The sequence below is a fragment of the Semicossyphus pulcher genome, unplaced genomic scaffold (assembly GCF_022749685.1).
Source record: "Semicossyphus pulcher isolate SPU_LCO1_2020_fin unplaced genomic scaffold, fSemPul1.0.p SCAF_52, whole genome shotgun sequence".
NCBI classification, from domain to species: domain Eukaryota; kingdom Metazoa; phylum Chordata; class Actinopteri; order Labriformes; family Labridae; genus Semicossyphus; species Semicossyphus pulcher.
In genome coordinates, this window is record NW_027211729.1 from 85,001 (window position 1) to 105,223 (window position 20,223).

The window sequence follows — 20,223 nt, forward strand, 5'->3', positions numbered from 1 at the left end:
GTGTCTGCTGACAGACTGAGGACATGTGCAGAGACTCTGAGTGCTGACGAGGAGTCACACTTAAAGAGAGGCAGGAGACGAACAGACACGTGGTGAGTGTTCCTATCCTCCTCAGCATGGCGTCTCTTCTTCCTCAGGATGAAGCAATATGAGAGAAATAATCAGCTTTTTATTGGGTAAATGTAAATTACAAATATTATATAGAAGTGATGTTACAGACGGTCCTGTGAGTCCTAACATGGATGCAAACAGCTCTGTCCCTCAGCTGAAGACTTCATATAATGACAGAGTCCATAATATGAGAGTGCAGCTAAAACTATAATTATAAGGCACACCTGACACAGGTGCACTGGTTTAAATAAATAAACTTCAATCAGACTCAAACAGAAACTGTTGATCTGAGTCAGCATGAGTCGAGTTCGTTCAGAGCTCTCAGACGTTCTCAGGTTCCACTTACTGTCAGACAAAAGCGGTGCAGGTGTGAGGGGCTGAACATGCTCAGGTAACGTTGCCGTCTGACCCCGATGATTCGACCTTTCATTGTGTTTCAGCCTCTGATTGATGAACAGCATGCAGTCGTTAAGCTGATCACTGACAGACAGTCACAGTAATGTACACGGTTGAGCTCATGTATATCTTACACAGTGAAACGTCCTTAAAGCTGCACTGACAGATCTGTGAAATGAAAGGCTCAAAGTGAAGAGGATACTCACAACGTGCAGCTGTAAAGAGCACGTTCGCATCCCTCAGCTGTTTCTCTACAGTGTACTGCAGCGTCACAGCTTTCTCTCCGTTAGCTCTCACTTCTTCCTCCAGATTTACTAGCTGCTGAACAAAGTGGAGCATTGAGCAGCTGAAGGGACACACACTGCTGCACACAACTCCATGAAAGAATATGTGACGTTCTCTGATGCACAAAAAAGAAACAGTTTGCTGACAAGTTCACAGTAATGGATTCATGTGGTGACAAAGTTCGCAGCTCCTTCTGATGCTGTGAGCTGGTTCAAGAAATCGACTACAGACTGTAAAGAGTTTTCTTTGAAACATACAGACGTATATGGGATATGTGTCATTTCCTTCCTACTGATACATTCAGTTTGAATCCTGCCTCATTTACGCCCATGAGGACCTGCTAGCAGTGTTCTTCTTGTCTGCCTGTGTTTCCTGCAGCTTTGCTGCCAGCTGCGGATCACTGGAGGATTATGAAACTGCTGGCAGGACCGTGCATTGAGTCATGCATGGCAGCATGCGTGTGCACGTGCATCCTCGTGTGTGTGTGCACGAGACAAACAAAGCACAGATCGAAGAATAAAAAACTCCAGACGGAGGCTTTAATGTTTGTCTGAGCTGCAGGTTTGCGTGAAGCTGTGCCACGTCGGCTTCCTGTACTGAACACCAACATCACTCAGGTCACTCAGGTCCTGCAGCCAGCAGGTGAACGCTGTTAGCTAACTGTGTGTAAAGACTGAAACTGTGCCACGTTACAGCCCGGAGCAGACGACAGAACAAACCACAGAGCAAACACTGAGTCAAGCTTTTCACTGACTGAACATCAGTCAACAAGTCAGAGAGCGAGAGAGACGAGTCAGACGAGTCAGAGAGCGAGAGAGACACGTCAGAGAGCAAGAGAGACGAGTCAGAGAGCGAGAGAGACACGTCAGAGAGCGAGAGAGACGCGTCAGAGAGCGAGAGAGACGAGTCAGATGAGTCAGAGAGCGAGAGAGACACGTCAGAGAGCGAGAGAGACAGGTCAGAGAGCGAGAGAGACGAGTCAGAGAGCGAGAGAGACACGTCAGAGAGCGAGAGAGACGAGTCAGAGAGCGAGAGAGACACGTCAGAGAGCGAGAGAGACGAGTCAGAGAGCGAGAGAGACACGTCAGAGAGCGAGAGAGACGAGTCAGATGAGTCAGAGAGCGAGAGAGACACGTCAGAGAGCGAGAGAGACACGAGTCAGACGAGTCAGAGAGCGAGAGAGACGAGTCAGAGAGCGAGAGAGACACGTCAGAGAGCGAGTCAGAGAGTCAGAGAGCGAGAGAGACGAGTCAGAGAGAAAGAGAGACGAGTCAGAGAGCGGGAGAGACGAGTCAGACGAGTCAGAGAGCGGGAGAGACGAGTCAGAGAGCGGGAGAGACGAGTCAGCGAGCGAGAGAGACGAGTCAGAGAGCGAGAGAGACGAGTCAGCGAGCGAGAGAGACGAGTCAGAGAGCGAGAGAGACGAGTCAGAGAGCAGGAGAGACGAGTCAGAGAGCGAGAGAGACACGTCAGAGAGCGAGAGAGACAAGTCAGCGAGCGAGAGAGACACGTCAGAGAGTGAGAGAGACGAGTCAGAGAGCGAGAGAGACACGTCAGAGAGCGAGAGAGACGAGTCAGAGAGCGAGAGAGACGAGTCAGAGAGTGAGAGAGACACGTCAGAGAGCGAGAGAGACACGTCAGAGAGCGAGAGAGACGAGTCAGAGAGCGAGAGAGACGAGTCAGAGAGCGAGAGAGACGAGTCAGAGAGCGAGAGAGACACGTCAGAGAGCGAGAGAGACGAGTCAGAGAGCGAGAGAGACGAGTCAGAGAGTGAGAGAGACGAGTCAGATGAGTCAGAGAGCGAGAGAGACACGTCAGAGAGCGAGAGAGACACGTCAGAGAGCAAGAGAGACGAGTCAGAGAGCGAGAGAGACACGTCAGAGAGCGAGAGAGACGCGTCAGAGAGTGAGAGAGACGAGTCAGATGAGTCAGAGAGCGAGAGAGACACGTCAGAGAGCGAGAGAGACACGTCAGAGAGCGAGAGAGACACGTCAGAGAGCGAGAGAGACGAGTCAGAGAGCGAGAGAGACACGTCAGAGAGCGAGAGAGACGAGTCAGAGAGCGAGAGAGACACGTCAGAGAGCGAGAGAGACGAGTCAGACGAGTCAGAGAGCGAGAGAGACACGTCAGAGAGCGAGAGAGACACGAGTCAGACGAGTCAGAGAGCGAGAGAGACGAGTCAGAGAGCGAGAGAGACACGTCAGAGAGCGAGTCAGAGAGTCAGAGAGCGAGAGAGACGAGTCAGAGAGAAAGAGAGACGAGTCAGAGAGCGGGAGAGACGAGTCAGACGAGTCAGAGAGCAAGAGAGACGAGTCAGAGAGCGGGAGAGACGAGTCAGAGAGCGGGAGAGACGAGTCAGAGAGCGAGAGAGACGAGTCAGCGAGCGAGAGAGACGAGTCAGAGAGCGAGAGAGACGAGTCAGCGAGCGAGAGAGACGAGTCAGAGAGCGAGAGAGACGAGTCAGAGAGCAGGAGAGACGAGTCAGAGAGCGAGAGACGAGTCAGAGAGCGAGAGAGACACGTCAGAGAGCGAGAGAGACACGTCAGAGAGCGAGAGAGACACGTCAGAGAGAAAGAGAGATGAGTCAGAGAGAAACAGAGACGAGTCAGAGAGCGGGAGAGACGAGTCAGAGAGCGGGAGAGACGAGTCAGAGAGCGAGAGAGACACGTCAGAGAGCGAGAGAGACACGTCAGAGAGCGAGAGAGACGAGTCAGAGAGCGAGAGAGACGAGTCAGAGAGCGAGAGAGACGAGTCAGAGAGCGAGAGAGACACGTCAGAGAGCGAGAGAGACGAGTCAGAGAGCGAGAGAGACACGTCAGAGAGCGAGAGAGACGAGTCAGAGAGCGGGAGAGACGAGTCAGAGAGCGAGAGAGACGAGTCAGAGAGCGAGAGAGACACGTCAGAGAGCGAGAGAGACGAGTCAGAGAGCGAGAGAGACACGTCAGAGAGCAAGAGAGACGAGTCAGAGAGCGAGAGAGACGAGTCAGAGAGCGAGAGAGACGAGTCAGAGAGCGAGAGAGACGAGTCAGAGAGCGAGAGAGACGAGTCAGAGAGCGAGAGAGACGAGTCAGAGAGCGAGAGGAAACTGAAACTCAACTGGAATCACGGCAGCAGTTGTTTCACAGTCTGTCTGTCACTGCAATCTGCTGAACGAGGAGAGACGAGCGTCTCTGTCCTCCCCCTCCTCCTCCTCCTCCCCCGGCAGGTTAAAGAGCTCCAGTGCCCCGTCCACACACAGACGAACATTTGCGACACAGACAAGTCACAGCCAACAGCAACTGTTCATGCTGAGAGCGTGTGTGTGTGTGTGTGTGTGTGTGTGTGTGTGTGTGTGTGTGTGTGTGTGTGTGTGTGTGTGTGTGAGAGAAGGACAAAGATAGAAAGAGGAGACCCGAGCAGATATGAAGCGTGACTGATGGACTTCTCCGTGTTTTCTCCTCTGAATGATGTGACTTCTCCTCAGAGCAGCGTTTGCTCTCAGTCAGCTCATAAACGTGTGTGTGTGTGTGTGTGTATATGCGTGTGTGTGTGTGTGTGTGTGTGTGTGTGTGTGTGTGTGTGTGTGTGTGTGTGTGACACCTTTTAAACATTCATCTGACAGATGGAGATCTAAGCTGCTTTATGAGCTCTGTGATCTGACAGCTGACAGCCTCACACACACACACACACACACACAGACCTGCAGCGTGTGTGTGTGTGTGTGTGTGTGTGTGTGCGTGTGCCATATAATCAGACATATGAAGAGTTGAAAGTGGAACATCACCATTGTGTTTGTTTAGATGAACGTGTGATGGTTGGCCTGTGATCACTTCCTGTTTGGCTCCTCGGGGGCGGGGCTGGATCACTTCATGTCGTGTTTAGCAGAGAAACAGGAAATGAACGACTGGTCGTCATCAGAGGTCAGTGACAGATGAACTCTGAACCACAAACTGCACTAAACATCAAAAACAACAAGTCTTCTACGAACTCGTCCTCCTTCAGCATCTCGGGTGGTTATGGGAGCAAAACTTTCAGAATAAGAGCGTGTGACACGTGTGCCATCAAACAGTCAGTTTGAAGTGGCTGATAGATTATAGGATGAAATCAGTGCATAGTGTGACGTACTCACTGAGACCCAGTTCCACTTTAAGGTGGTAATGGAGGCATTTGTTCTTCTGGTAGCAGAAGAACTGTGGAGACACACTGCATGAACAAGCTCAGCTCAGCAGCAGGTCAGATCGGCAGCAGCAGCATAAAGTGACACAATCAGACAAACCTCAACTTTAAAATGTTTGATGACAGTTCAACAGCCGTCACGTTTCTTTATACTCTCAGACTGTGAGATCAACCTGACGCTCTCATGATCGTCGGCACAGTGAAACATCCTCCCGCCTGCAGGTGCATCAGTGGAACATGTAGTTCTTTAATGAGGTCCACAGGTAGAGCTTCAGGAGGTCAGAGCTCAGACATGAGATGGAAAAAGGCTGAGACAAAGATCCTTCTGCAGCGGCTCTATAAAACATTACAACCACGTACTGTATACTCACAGCAGCTCAGAGAGGCATGTTCGGATCAGTCGTTTCATTCAGCAGTCAGAGCTCCTCTCATCTTCATCCACTTCCTGTTTCCACAACTTCAAACTGGAAATGTCTCAAAGTTTTAAACAGCAGAGGCTGAGACGGAGCCAGACTCAGAGCTGAGCGTCTGTCTGAGAGAGACAGACTTTAACATCTGTGCATGTTGTTACACCATGAATAATTAACGGATATTAAAACACATGCTGATTATTTTTCTTTGAATACACCACCTGATTAATCCACTAACTGTTGGAGCTTCGGAGCACCTGCAGGCCAGAAGCTATGATCCAACATGTCAGTCAGCACAGACGATACAATAAGAAACAGGTGTGAACCGGCTCTCTGGGTCCAGTTTGGAGGGAATCAAAATGAATCGGTGCTCCAGAGAGATTCACGCTCAGCAGCAGAAACATGACTGATCTCCAACCAGCTGACCTGAGAGTCCAAGAAATACAGAGGTCAGAGTCATTCATGACCTGAGACACTGAACCGACACCTGCTGGTGTGTGGACTAATGTTTGGAAGCCTCGAGTTCAGCATTTGTTTTGTTGTTAGAGTCCATCTTTGGACCACAGGTCACTGTGGACAAGACACATAGCCCCCGCCCCTAACCCCCCCCTATTCCTGGTCTGTGTGACTCTCAATGGAGCATCAGTGACTAAATGAACATCATGCTGTGTTGAAGAAGACCTGAAACTAGAGACTGAGACCATAAACTCATTAGGAACATGTTTACTGAGGGAACACATCAGGAGAGGAGGGGGAGCTTTTCTCATAGACTTCTATAGGATGACACTTCTTTTAGCCCCCTGCTGGACATTACTAACATCCGATCCCTTACACCAACCCAGCTTTCTGATGAGGTCTTGGCCACCATGCCTCCTCATAAGGAAATCACCACACTCAGAGTAAATGAGGCCACAGACACACTCTACTCCTCACGAGCCTCCAAACAAACTCTGCCCTCTAGTGTCCAAACCAGCTCGTAACAACCCCCCCCCGGTTCATGGCTCACTGAGGTCATCAGAGGGCAAAGGGCAGGGCTCAGGGCAGCAGAGAGAAAGTGGTGTAAATCCAGAGAGTCCACTGACCTCAGTGACTACCATCAACAACTTGCATCTTTTTCGTTTAAAAACTGCTAAGACTGCTTATTATCAAAACAAGATCTGTGGTGCCACTGATGCACGGAAAAGGTTTTCTGCTTTTAACTCCCTCCTCCATCCACCACCTCCCCCAGCCTCCACCCAGCCTCCCCAGCCTCCACTCTGCTAGCTCCAGACATGCTCACCACATTCTTTACAAATAAGGTTTCTACCATCAGAAATCAGTTCTCTGAGCCCAACCAACTCAGCCTGCAGCCAATAGCGCCTCACTCACCTCATTGTCCCCCCTGACTGAGGACAAAGTCTCCAAGCTTCTGCAAGACTCTCTGCCTACTACCTGTCCACTAGGCCCAATACCATCAAACCTCCTACAGACCATTTCCCCCACACTTAACCCTGCAGTCATGAACATTATCAACTCTTCCCTGTCAGCGGGTGTGTTCCCCACTGCATTCAAGCAAGCTCAGGTCACCTCACTGCTCAAAAAAACACCCTCAACCCAGACCAGTTTGAAAACTACAGACCAGTCTCACTTCTACCCTTCCTGTCAAATTTACTTGAGCGCACAGTCTTTACTGACTTCCTGTCCAAGAACAATCTGTTGGACCCAAATCAGTCTGGCTTTAAGCGGGCCACTCTACCGAAACAGCACTACTGTCTGTAACAGAATCACTGCGTCTGGCTAAAGCTGCTGGACAGTCCTCAGCTCTATTGCTGCTAGACCTGTCAGCTGCCTTTGACACAGTGAACCACCAAACCCTCCTCTCTTCTCTCTCTGAGCTTGGTATCTCAGGATCTGCCCTCCTCTGGTTCATGTCCGACCTCTCAGGGAGATCTGTTAGAGTATCTTGGAAAGGAGAAGTGTCCAAACCCCACAGCTTATCCACAGGGGTGCCTCAAGGGTCAGTGCTCGGTCCCCTTCTCTTCACAATATATACCACCTCACCTGGTGCAATCATCCGCTCCCATGGTTTCTCATACCATTGCTATGCGGACGATACCCAGCTCTTCCTGTCATTCCCACCAGACGACACTACAGTCTCCATGTATCTCGTCATGCCTTGCCGATATCTCTAAATGGATGAAAGAACGCCACCTTCAGCTCAACCTATCCAAGCCTGAGCTCCTCGTCATCCCAGCCAGTCCCTCTATGCAACCACAGATCAACATCCAGCTCGGACAAACTGAACTCATACCCACTAAGTCTGCCTGGAACCTGGGCGTCATGATGACAACCAGCTAACCTTTAAGGTTCATGTGACCTCGATTGCTCGGTCATGTCGATTTGCCCTGCACAACATGAGGAAGATCAGACCCTACCTGTCAGAGCATGCAACACACCTGCTGGTACAGGCTCTCGTGATATCACACAATGATTACTGCAGCTCCCTCCTGGCAGGCCTTCCTGCACGCACATTCAAACCTCTGCAGATGATCCAGAACGCAGCAGCGCGACTGGTCTTCAATCAACCCAACATTGCATGTCACTGCACTGCTCATATCCCTCCACTGCTCGTATCCCACAACTGCTCGTATCCCTCCACTGGCTCCCAGCTGCCGCTTACATCAAATTCAAACCCTGTCGCTTACCAAACAGCAACAAAAACGTCTCCTGGCTACCTGAACGCCCTCATCCAGGTCTACACTCCGTCCCGCCCACTACGCTCTGCCAATGAAAGGCGCCTGGTGCTCCCATCACAACAGGGCCCTAAGTCTCTAACTAGACTCTTCTCCTCTGTCGCCCCCCGGTGGTGGAACGAGCTACCAAACTCCATTCAGTCCGTAGAGTCCCTTTGACCTTTAAGAAGAAGCTACAGACCCAGCTCTTTATGACCTCTGACCTTAATGATATTGATGATATTGATGATATTGATGATGTTGTTGATGTTGATTAGGATATTCATGATGATGATATTGACCTTGTTGATGTTGATGATGCTTCTTTACGCCCTGTGTTCTGCCTGTCAGCACCAGTGTGCGATCACACCTGAGGCTGTGTGTTGGCTCTTCCTGACTCCGCCCCCTCCTGTCTCGATCGTGGCTCGTGTTGTATAAACTCTCAGATGTACGTCGCTTTGGACAAAAGACTTAGCAGGTTAAAGGCCCTTCTGCTTTGGGTTCAGCTTTCAAGCAGTAAAGAGAGCTGCTTCTGATGAAGTTTATAATTATTATTTAGCTGTTTATCAGGCAGTAACAGAGGTGGTTTGTGGGCAATACTACCTCCATCACCTGAAGAGGAGGGGCAGAATTCAAGTTATCATCCCTTAAACAGTCTCCAGGTTTCAGTCCCACAGCTGCAGAGAGCCTTCATATACAGACTGTCCTCAGACTGAAGGCCTCGGCATGGAGCAGGAACAGACAGTGTGAGGCCTTTAACCAGAGAGATGAACAGACCACAAACACATGACTGCTCAGATGTTGAGCTCATTGTTGGTCCTCTTTTTGTAGTAATAAATCTTACAGTCTTTTATCTTCATAAATCCCTCTGCTGGACGTCCACAGGCCCTGTTGCATGATGGGAAGTCCTCTAACAGTGACTAAAGAGGCTGATCTGAGGCAACAGTTGGCAGAACATGTAATGATGTAGAAATGATGTAGTAACTATAATCTCCAACAACTGAAGATAACACAGACTCTGTGAGGGAGGCTCCTCTTTCTGTTATTGAACATTCCTGAGCAGTGAAACATTTCAACCCGAACCAGAGCACAGCATCACAACACGGCGAGCAGTTACACAACGACAGACAACACGAGAGAGAGGACACGGAGCGTGAGCACCAAGTCTTACTCATATTTTAACAAAGAGGAAACATGTTTGCTCTGAGCTGGTTCACGGCAGGGTCACAGTGAGGAACACTGTGGGCGTCTAACGGTCATTGCTCGTCTCCAACAGGTTAGAGATGATAGTTTGGCACAAACAGAGTCAGACGGTGACCTCTGGCTGTGTCTTTGGGTCAAGACAAACTGAATGTGAGATTAGTGATGTAATGTGCAGAAAGCCAGATTTGGGATGACGACCAGCTGGGGGCAGACAGTGATAGGCCAGTATGATTCAGTGAAGGATGTGAGAGTTTACGGAGTGTCTCCTCTCTCTGCTGCAGAAATCATCTTCCTTGGGGTGCAGCAGGACTGCGCCATGATTGTCCCAGTGGTGGTCTTGCTGCTGGTCCTGGTTCTGTCTGGACCAGAGTCGTCTCTCCAGGAGGACGTTCGGGAAATCGGGAACAGCGATGAGGTCCTGGAGAGAGACTTTTTGGACGCTACAAACAGACAGAAACGTGCCGTGGTCGACCACAGCGCCTCACAAACTGAAAAGTGTTCCTACACCTTCATCGTCCCGCAGCAGAAAAACACCGGGGCCATCTGTGTGAACTCCAAGGAGCCCGAGGCCCTGCTGGAGAACCGGGTCAACAAGCAGGAGCTGGAGCTGCTGAACAGCGAGCTGCAGAAGCAGCGGCGGCAGATCGAAATGCTGCAGCAGCTGGTGGAGGTGGACGGAGGTCTGGTGAACGAGGTGAAGCTGCTGCGCAAAGAGAGCCGCAACATGAACTCCAGAGTGACGCAGCTGTACATGCAGCTGCTGCACGAGATCATCCGCAAACGAGACAACGCACTGGAGGCGTCACAGCTCGAGACCCGAGTCCTTAACCAGACCAACGAGATGGGACGACTCGCCACGCGATACCGAGACCTGGAGCTCAAGTACCAGCACCTGTCAGCGCTCACCAGCAACCAGAGCGCCCTGCTGCTGCAGCTGGAGGAGACCTGCAGGCGGGGGGGAGGACAGTCGTACGGGGGAGGACAGTCGTACGGGGCAGGACACCAGCCGTACGGAGGAGGACACCAAACATATGGGGGGGTTCAGGAGAGGAGTCGTCCCGTCCGTCCTCAGCCTCCTGTCCTCCCTCAGCCTCCCCTGCAGAGACCGAATCTGTCCCCAGGAGGATACAGACCCTTTCACCCCCCCACACACACCCGCCACACCAACAACCCCATGACCAACGAGATCCAGAACGACCAGAACGCCAAGGCACTACCGCCTCCATTACCCACAATGCCCAGCACCATCTACAGCTTCACTAACGAGCCCTCAGGTGAGTTCACCAGCACACTGCAGCACACCCTCCTCTGACTGTGTGTGATCAGTGAGTCTCCACATCAGTCCTTGTTTGTGCCACTCTGACGACTAGAAGCTAATTGTTTATTAATGTGTTTAAATTCATTAGTTTCACTGCATGTCACAGGTGCCGTGTGACACAGGTGCCCGTGTGACACAGGTGCCCGTGTGTCTGTAATACGCTCTCATGCGTTGTTGTATTTTAAGTAAACAGACACCTTCACAGTCAGCCTGTCTGTCACCGTTTGTTGCTTCAGTGCGTCTCTGCACACACAGACACTCTGCCCCCTCTAGTGTCTATCCTTCATCCTACAGCACCGCGCTCTCACAGTTACACTGCAGAGCTTTGTAGGACTGAAACCAGTAACCACTGTGCATGCTATAATGATGACACATGAAGTCAGTTTAGTGTGTTGCTCTGTGTTTCCATGTGCACTGAACAGTTAACAGTGCACTTTACATAACTTGTATGAAAGGCTGCCAGCAGCACAGAGACTGGAAAGACCCGTTAAATCAGGCACGAACCACAGAGTCAGCGGTGACTTCACTCTGCGTCTGAATATTCAGTTTGTTGTTGCAGTGATTCAGAGGTTGATAAAGTGATCATATTGATGACCTCATCATGGTGGTTTAAATGAATGCCAGTCATGCACAGCTTCATCACTGAGTGTTTCCCTGCAGGTCCGTTCAGAGACTGTCTGGAGGCTCTGGAGAGCAGATTCTCCACCAGCGGCATGTTCCTCCTCAAACCAGACAACAGCAACAAACTCATGCAGGTGTGGTGCGACCAGAGACACGACCCCGGGGGCTGGACCGTCATCCAGAGACGGCAGGATGGCTCTGTCAACTTCTTCAGGAACTGGGACACATACAAGGTAATAATAGGGAGGTTCTATGTGTCTTCTAGAAGGTTCTGAGATGTTGTTAGCACCCGCTGCATGAACTAGAGATGTGATGGAACAATTTAGGAACTGCAGGCCAAAAATCATTTTGTTCAGACTGCAGCCACGCTAGCATCTCTGTGAGGCTATATTTAGGCATAATGGTGCTTAGCTATATGCTAATGACAGCATGCTAACATAGCAACTGGATCTGCTTTCCAGTTATCATACTTCCAGACAATCATGTCAGCAAGAAAAAGATTCAGTATGTCCCAAAAATGGATGTGAAATTCAGACAAAAACACCAGATGTTCTACACTGCAGCACGCTCTCCCGCATGCAGCAGAATCTACAGCATGCTGTAGAGCGTGCTTGTTACAGCCCACAGTCCTCTGCAGGGAGAGACACGCCACATCATCTGAGTCGTCATGCAAGTCTCGGGCACGCTCAACAAACTCCATTTGCATTTGGAAGGCGCTACTGATTATCACTGATGGGTATTCAAGAGCATCACAACTTAAGATGCATGTTGGATCAATGTATATTAACTTCATGCATTCTGCTTGCACAGTATGCTCTCTTTAAGTGAAGCTGCTGTTTGTAATGAGGTAAAAAGAAAGGCGGGAGGGGTGCTGTTTAGCTCAGTCGGTAGAGCAGGCGCCCCATATACAGAGGCTACAGTCCTCGTCGCACTGATCGCAGGTTCGACTCCCGGTCTGCCGATCATTTGTGCATGTCATCCCCCACTCTCTACTCCCAACATTTCCTGTCTATCTTCAGCTGTCCTGTAAATAAAGCCAAAAAAGGCCAAAAAAATAATATTTAAAAAAAAAAATTTAGAAAAAGAGAAAGGCGGGAAACTCATGAACTGAAAAACATTTTGACATTATGTTGGCGCTAAATAAAAATGTCAGAGGATCACCAAAGTGGTCACAGCTCACTCTGAGGGGAACACGAATGTCTGAACCAAATGTCATATCAAGCGGTCCGACATTTTTGGAGACATTTCACTTAAATCTACGTGTTAGAGGAAAACTGAACCACGGCTTTGGGGGAGTCCTCTGGGTACCATGAAAGTCAGAACATAATGATTTCGTTACGTACATGTCAAGATATTCAGGGTCCTACCAAACTGAGGACGGCTCATCTTCTAGGCGCATTGGATCTCTTGGACTTCACTCCATTAAATAGGTTGCGAGATTAGTAAAAGCCCAAAGTGGACCACCAACATTAGTGAGCTTTTTCCTCTGGGAACCATCAATGAGTGTAGAAAATTCCATGCAGAAAACATCTGATAGTTACTGAGATATTTCAGTCCAGACCAAAGTGGTTGTTGCTTTGCATGGAGCCAGAAAAGGACGAACACCACTGAATATGAACAATATGTGAACGAGCTCAGAGAGCCGCTGCAGAGATGGACAAGGAGAGAAAGTGGGAGAAATAAACTATGAAACTATCCTCCCTCAAAAGTCTCTTCTTCATGATACAGAGCTCGAGGTCAAAGGTCAACCTTCATTTCAAGACAGTTTTTTTTAAACAGAGCTGAGACACAGGAGTGGAACCATGCTAAATGGGTACACAAGCAGAGGCCGAGGTTGCCTGACCTCCGTATCTCGTCATCATCACAGCTGCACGTCATACAGTCGACCTGTGCTCATTCATGGGTCAGTACTCTGCACAATCCATGCTCTTTGTTTCAAACCTGTACAGCTCAGTTACCAGGTTACCAGGTTACCAGGTTACCAGAGAAGTGTAGCAAGTAACTGGATACGGTGATTTTTAAAGGTAATTAAGAATAATCAGTCATTCTTGTACACATGTCTTTACGAGGTAATCCCATCATAACACCATTAGATCGAGTTAAAAGGCTGCTAACGAAGGTGTCCACAAGCATTAAAAGATCTGTCACAGGACATCGAGCAGCTACGGCCTCATAGATGATGCATTCGATTAAAAAATTAAACTGCTGTTGAGCTCTCACAGCCGAAATCTATCGTTAAACAACAATCCATCTCCTTTGTACTGTATGAGTACTGTTCAGAAAAACTCGACTCAATGTAATTCATGAGATCACAACACGAGAGCTGAGATCAGTTCAAACTAAACAACATGTTCTCAGAGCTGCAGAGATCCAGGATTAATAACCAGGCTCTGTTTCCCAGTTAGAACCGGTGGAACCCGACGTTACGTAAACACACGAGCACACGGGGAAACCAAAGCCAAACACTTTATTTTTCCTTCTTTGTTTGGGTTCCACAAAGTGGTGGCTTGTCTGCTGCCAAAGATTTACATCCTGTGGCCTGAAGTGAGGACAGCCCAATCTGCACAAACTCTCAGAACTTTAAACAAAACCAAAACCAACAGAGGTCGTCCAAGCTGTACCCCAATCCAATCTTCCCCCACCCCCCCTTCAATGACTCAATCAGGCACTTAAAGCCAATTACACATTCTCATCTGGCAGAGAGAGGCCTCCCTCCCGATTAAATCCATGTGTGATGTAACTGAAGCCGGGGTTCAGACACACAGGGAGCTCGGCTGGTTGGTCCACGATGCCACGACTCTTGGCCTCCCGCTCTGACATCGTACCAGCCTTCCACAGATGGTTGAAAACACAGCTGTCTTGTTTGTGGAAGTCCTCGAATGAATCCAAGAGGAGCAGAAACTGCTTGTGAATTTTGTAATAAGAAACCACTTTGGCATTTCTTTTTAAATCTTGTGGTAGGAACAGTAGGAACGAATTACTCCTGACAGATTCAATGTCTCTTTCACAGCAAGGCTTCGGAAACATCGATGGGGAGTACTGGTTGGGCCTGGAAAACATCCACTGGCTGACCAACCAGGGAACCTACAAGCTGCTGGTGACTCTGGAGGACTGGAGCGGACGCAAGACCTTCGCAGAGTACGCCAGCTTCAGACTCGAGCCGGAGTCCGACTTCTACAGGCTGAGAGTGGGTCGATACCATGGCAACGCCGGAGACTCTCTCACCTGGCACAACGGCAAGCAGTTCACTACACTGGACAGAGACCACGACGTCTACACAGGTGAGTGGAAGGCAATGCAAGAGATGAACTGTTGGTGGCTTTCAGTTGCATAAACAGCAATGCTGTTGGTATCTGATTCACATGATCATTCACCCACACCTACACCAGTGGCAGTGGCTACCATGCCAGGTGAGAGATGTTTGGGGCTCAGTGTTTTACTCACACACCTTCACATGTGGACAGGAAGAGCTGTAACCCTGTAAAGATGAAAGGCCGCTCTCCCCCCTGAGGCACCGCTGCTTTGGACACGTGTCTTAACTTACTAAATAATCAAAGGCCCCTTTTGCACAGCCTGCTAAAAGACTTGAACATTGTGCCACCGTACTGTTGTGTATGAAAAAGACAGAATCAGGCAGGATCGGCAAACCAGGACAGGCCAGAGAAATATTAAGAATGTTGTTTGTGTACACTCATCAGAACTAAGCATCAAACCTACAGCAGCCAACGATCTTTGACGCTTAAATACAGCATGCGAGACAAAGCTAACCCTCGGCCCTAAGGGGGCAGAAGAGCAGACAGCTCATGTGTTTGATTTGATGTCTTGTGTCTGCAGGTAACTGTGCTCACTACCAGAAAGGAGGGTGGTGGTATAACGCCTGCGCTCACTCCAACCTGAACGGCGTCTGGTACCGGGGGGGACATTACAGGAGCCGGTACCAGGACGGGGTCTACTGGGCCGAGTTCAGAGGAGGGTCTTACTCCCTGAAGAAAGTGACCATGATGATCCGACCAAACGGAAACACCTTCCAGTAACACTGAGGTCACAAAGAACTGGTTTTGATGGACAAACAAACGGACAAACCAAAGGGATCCTTCAGTCTGAGCTTGTTCCAGCTCAGTGATGCAGCAGGACCACTGAAACAACTCTCTGTGTGTTCATCTGAAATGTAATGGATACAAAACAAAACTTCCTTTGCTGTCACGTAAAGAACGAAATCCAACTCAAGTTAATTCTGATGAAAACAAAACAATTGTTTATACCAGAGATGAAGACAGACTGCGCGCGATCAACAGGTACTTCAGGTTATTGGTGCTTATTTTCACATATTACAATGTACAGTATATCATATACAATCTACTGGGATCAATACTACAGTGGACACAATTTCTACACCAATTCTTTTCATTTAATCTAATATTTGGATTCACTTAAAACTCAAAGCTCAACACTTCAACTGGTCTGTTGACGTTACAGCTTCCTGTTTCACTGAATACACTCGGTATGATTATAGACCTACATGGCACACATTGGCTGTATTGATTTCTGTAAATAGGTTTTTATAGTGAGTCTTTGATCCACTGATGATGTAGAAACAGCCTCCAGATGATCTTCCCCACTACATCCTCATTACCAACGACAGGAGCACAGTTACACGATCAATGTTTAGATACTGACGAGTAATGGTCCTTCTCTTCCTGCAGGGCACAGGTTGGACACTCTATTATTATGCAGCTACTGTCAGGATGTGGTTAGCCTAGCTTAGCATAACAATTAGAAGCAGAAAGAAACAGCTAGATCATGTTTGGGCCCTCGAGCCTGAGGACCTTTGACCCTAAGAACGTGTACAGACACACTGACAGTCAGCCAGGGAGCTTCACAGGTGTAGGCAGGTGTATATTTAAACTTTGGAAGGAGCCATGCTAGCCGTTTCCCCCTACTTCCAGGATTTATGCTAAGCTAGGCGCTGCCAAAGAGAACGAAACTGAGATCTTTGAGATTATCACGTTAAAGTATTGAATGACTGATTTCAGGTTTTCAGAGTAAAATCAGCGTTCACTGGAACAGGAAGCAAACAGATAACCTCAGCTGCTCCTGCCACGTGTCTCCTGGTCTGTTGAGATGTTCAGTCACTGTGTTATTGTGCAGATACAGTTTGTACCAGGTGCTCTGTGTGTATATATGCTGTTTCATGAAGATTATTTTTATCGTCTGTATGTTATATCGTTCCTGCAATAAACCATGTACAGTCCTGATGAGCTTCCTCTGATCGATCGTCATTCAGCTTCACTGTGTCAGGATTCACTCAGAACCTTCTTCAGACTCTGTCTTCATTCTCAGGTCACAAACTTCAACCTCCAGCCAGCACGACGACCGTCCCTGTGACTGTCACACACGTGGACTACAGTCAGTGTTCGCTCTGTTACTGTTTACCTGCACTCATTCATCAGCCAGGCCTGACGATGGAGTTCTGACACCACCTCTGACACACCTCTGACACACCTCTGACACCACCTCTGACACACCTCTGACACCACCTCTGACACCACCTCTGACACCACCTCTGACATCATCTGTGACACACCTCTGACACCACCTCTGACACACCTCTGACACACCTCTGATACACCTCTGACACACCTCTGACATCATCTGTGACACAGCTCTGACACCACCTCTGACACCACCTCTGACACACCTCTGACATCATCTGTGACACACCTCTGACACCACCTCTGACACACCTCTGACACCACCTCTGACACCACCTCTGACACCACCTCTGACATCATCTGTGACACACCTCTGACACCACCTCTGACACACCTCTGACACACCTCTGATACACCTCTGATACACCTCTGACACACCTCTGACATCATCTGTGACACAGCTCTGACACCACCTCTGACACCACCTCTGACACACCTCTGACATCATCTGTGACACACCTCTGACACCACCTCTGACACCACCTCCTGACATCATCAAACTGCAGACGAGAACACCAGGAGTCCTGTCAGACGCCGAGGTGTATGTTATGTGCCGCCCTGGTTCGCTCTTCATGTTATTTTGTGCTCTGCATGCAAAGCAAAGCCCCCGAGGGAAAAGCATTCTCCTTCCATTCATCACTTCTGAGCTTTATGTGGAACATGTGGATGCGACACGTATGAGATTCTATGTTTACAGGTTTTACTTTATGATTTTATTAATATATTATTGTGTAGACGGAGAGCTACATGTGTGCATTCAGGTCACACAAATCGTATCATATATTGTATCATATAAAGGATCTTACATGGTATTATGTATCGTGACGGATCATGTCGTACAGTGTCGTGTCTAGTGTCGTGAACGTATCGTATCATATACCACTCTCAGGTGTAGGACTCACCCAGGTAGGGGATGCAGGGCACCATCTTCAGGGAGCGGATGTACTCTCTCATGCGGGTGTAGTTCTCTTCTTTGGACGTCAGATAGTTTAACTTCTCAAACGTGGCCTTGTCTTTCCGACTGATGAGCTGCAACAACAGAGAAGAAGAAGAGCGACACGTTTGATTCCTCCTGATTGGAAACACAGATATTTCATAACAATATGTCACCAGACTGTAATCAACGAGCGTCCATGTTCCAGGAGCCATTACTACAGCTGGACGATCATTAATGATGGAACACTTAACAACAGTTCATCAGTGAACTCGGTGTTTTCCTCTCTGCAGCAGCCAGCTGCCGACGAGGAGGAGGTGTGTGCTCTTCATCACCCTGAACGATTCAGACAGTTTGGGAAAGTCTGCTTTACTTTCTCTCCAACATGAAGCCAATCCTTCTGATCAGGAGCAGAGGAAGTGGTGTTGGTTTCCATAAAGTGTTCTAACTAAAACAACAGGAAGGTGCTGATGTGTGAATGAGACCGATTCCAAAAGCTTTCACAGTTTGGCACGAGACGCTGCGGTCAGCGTCCGTCCAGCAGTCTGAAGCTACGGAAACCGACTGTCACAGAGAAAGAGAAGAAGCTCCACGTGTGTTTACATATACAGACAGGAGGGGTGTGAGGACATGATGATACATGTGGTGAATACATGTGTGCATGTCGTGTGCATGTTGTGCGCATGTCGTGTGCATGTTGTGTACATGTTGTGTGCATATTGTGTACATGTTGTGTGCATGTTGTGTGCATATTGTGTACATGTTGTGTACATGTGTGCATGTTGTGTGCATGTTGTGTGCATATTGTGTGCATGTTGTGTGCATGTTGTGTACATGTTGTGTGCATGTTGTGTGCATGTTGTGAACATGCTGTGTACATGTTGTGTACATGTTGTGTACATGCTGTGTACATGTTGTGTGCATGTTGTGTACATGTTGTGTACATGTGTACATGTTGTGTGCATGTTGTGTGCATGTTGTGTACATGCTGTGTACATGTGTACATGTTGTGTGCATGTTGTGTGCATGTTGTGTACATGTGTACATGTTGTGTGCATGTTGTGTGCATGTTGTGTGCATGTTGTGTGCTGGTTGTGTACCATGATATCGTTGTGTACATGTTGTGTACATGCTGTTTGCATGTTGTGTACATGTTGTGTGCATGTCGTGTGCATGTTGTGTACATGTTGTGTGCATATTGTGTACATGTTGTGTGCATGCTGTTTGCATGTTGTGTACCATGATATTGTTGTGTGCATGTTGTTTGCATGTTGTGTACCATGATATTATTGTGTGCATGTTGTGTGCATGTTGTGTGCATGTTGTGTGCATGTTGTGTACATGTTGTGTACATGTTGTGTACATGTTGTGTACAAGTTGTGTACCATGATATCGTTGTGTGCATGTTGTTTGCATGTTGTGTACCATGATATTATTGTGTGCATGTTGTGTGCATGTTGTGTGCATGTTGTGTGCATGTTGTGTACATGTTGTGTACATGTTGTGTACATGTTGTGTACAAGTTGTGTACCATGATATCGTTGTGTACATGCTGTGTGCATGTTGGGTACATGTTGTGTGCATGTTGTGTACATGTTGTGTACCATGATATCATTGTGTGCATGTTGTGTACATGCTGTGTGCATGTTGTGTGCATGTTGTGTGCATGTTGTGTGCATGTTGTGTACCATGATATCGTTGTGTACATGCTGTGTGCATGTTGGGTACATGTTGTGTGCATGTTGTGTACATGTTGTGTACCATGATATCATTGTGTGCATGTTGTGTACATGCTGTGTGCATGTTGTGTGCATGTTGTGTACCATGATATTGTTGTGTGCATGTTGTGTCCATGTTGTGTACCATGATATCGTTGTGTACATGTTGTGTCCATGTTGTGTACCATGATATTGTTGTGTGCATGTTGTGTGCATGTTGGGCACATGTTGTGTGCATGTTGTGTCCATGTTGTGTACCATGATACCGTTGTGTACATGCTGTGTGCATGTTGGGCACATGCTGTGTGCATGTTGTGTGCATGTTGTGTACCATGATATTGTTGTGTGCATGTTGTGTCCATGTTGTGTACCATGATATTGTTGTGTGCATGTTGTGTCCATGTTGTGTACCATGATATCGTTGTGTACATGCTGTGTGCATGTTGGGCACATGTTGTGTGCATGTTGTGTCCATGTTGTGTACCATGATACCGTTGTGTACATGCTGTGTGCATGTTGGGTACATTTTGTGTGCATGTTGTGTACATGTTGTGTGCATGTTGTGTGCATGTTGTGTACATGTTGTGTACCATGATATTGTTGTGTGCATGTTGTGTACCATGATATCGTTGTGTGCATGTTGTGTACCATGATATCGTTGTGTGCATGTTGTGTGCATGTTGTGTACATGTTGTGTGCATGTTGTGTGCATGTTGTGTACCATGATATCGTTGTGTGCATGTTCTGTACATGTTGTGTGCATTTTGTGTGCATATTGCGTGCATGTTGTGTACATGCTGTGTACATGTTGTGTGCATGTTGTGTACATGTTGTGTACATTTTGTGTGCATATTGTGTACATGCTGTGT

At 48.2% G+C, this 20,223-nt stretch overlaps 2 protein-coding genes across 2 annotated transcripts in view; one reads left to right on the forward strand and one right to left on the reverse strand.

The window, feature by feature from the left end:
• Positions 1-20,223, reverse strand: part of LOC138609594 (ras-specific guanine nucleotide-releasing factor RalGPS1-like) — a 64,813-nt gene that overhangs the window by 26,509 nt on the left and 18,081 nt on the right. Inside the window, exon 8 of the mRNA XM_069682200.1 lies at positions 17,605-17,731. Coding sequence (XP_069538301.1) covers positions 17,605-17,731 — 127 coding nt within the window. The remainder of the gene's footprint in view (positions 1-17,604; positions 17,732-20,223) is intronic.
• On the forward strand, positions 9,588-15,321 carry LOC138609595 (angiopoietin-related protein 2-like). Its single transcript, XM_069682201.1, has 4 exons — positions 9,588-10,545; positions 11,250-11,443; positions 14,221-14,491; positions 15,045-15,321. The coding sequence occupies exons 1-4, from the start codon at positions 9,588-9,590 to the stop codon at positions 15,242-15,244; spliced, it is 1,623 nt and encodes a 540-aa protein (XP_069538302.1). The 3' UTR covers positions 15,245-15,321.

Excerpts from the sequence above, each read along its gene's own strand:
- LOC138609595 (XM_069682201.1), top strand. The coding sequence starts at position 9,588 with ATGATTGTCCCAGTGGTGGTCTTGCTGCTGGTCCTGGTTCTGTCTGGA. Across the intron at positions 10,546-11,249 it reads CTTCACTAACGAGCCCTCAG|GTCCGTTCAGAGACTGTCTG; the intron begins GTGAGTTCACCA and ends GTTTCCCTGCAG. Across the intron at positions 14,492-15,044 it reads AGACCACGACGTCTACACAG|GTAACTGTGCTCACTACCAG; the intron begins GTGAGTGGAAGG and ends TTGTGTCTGCAG.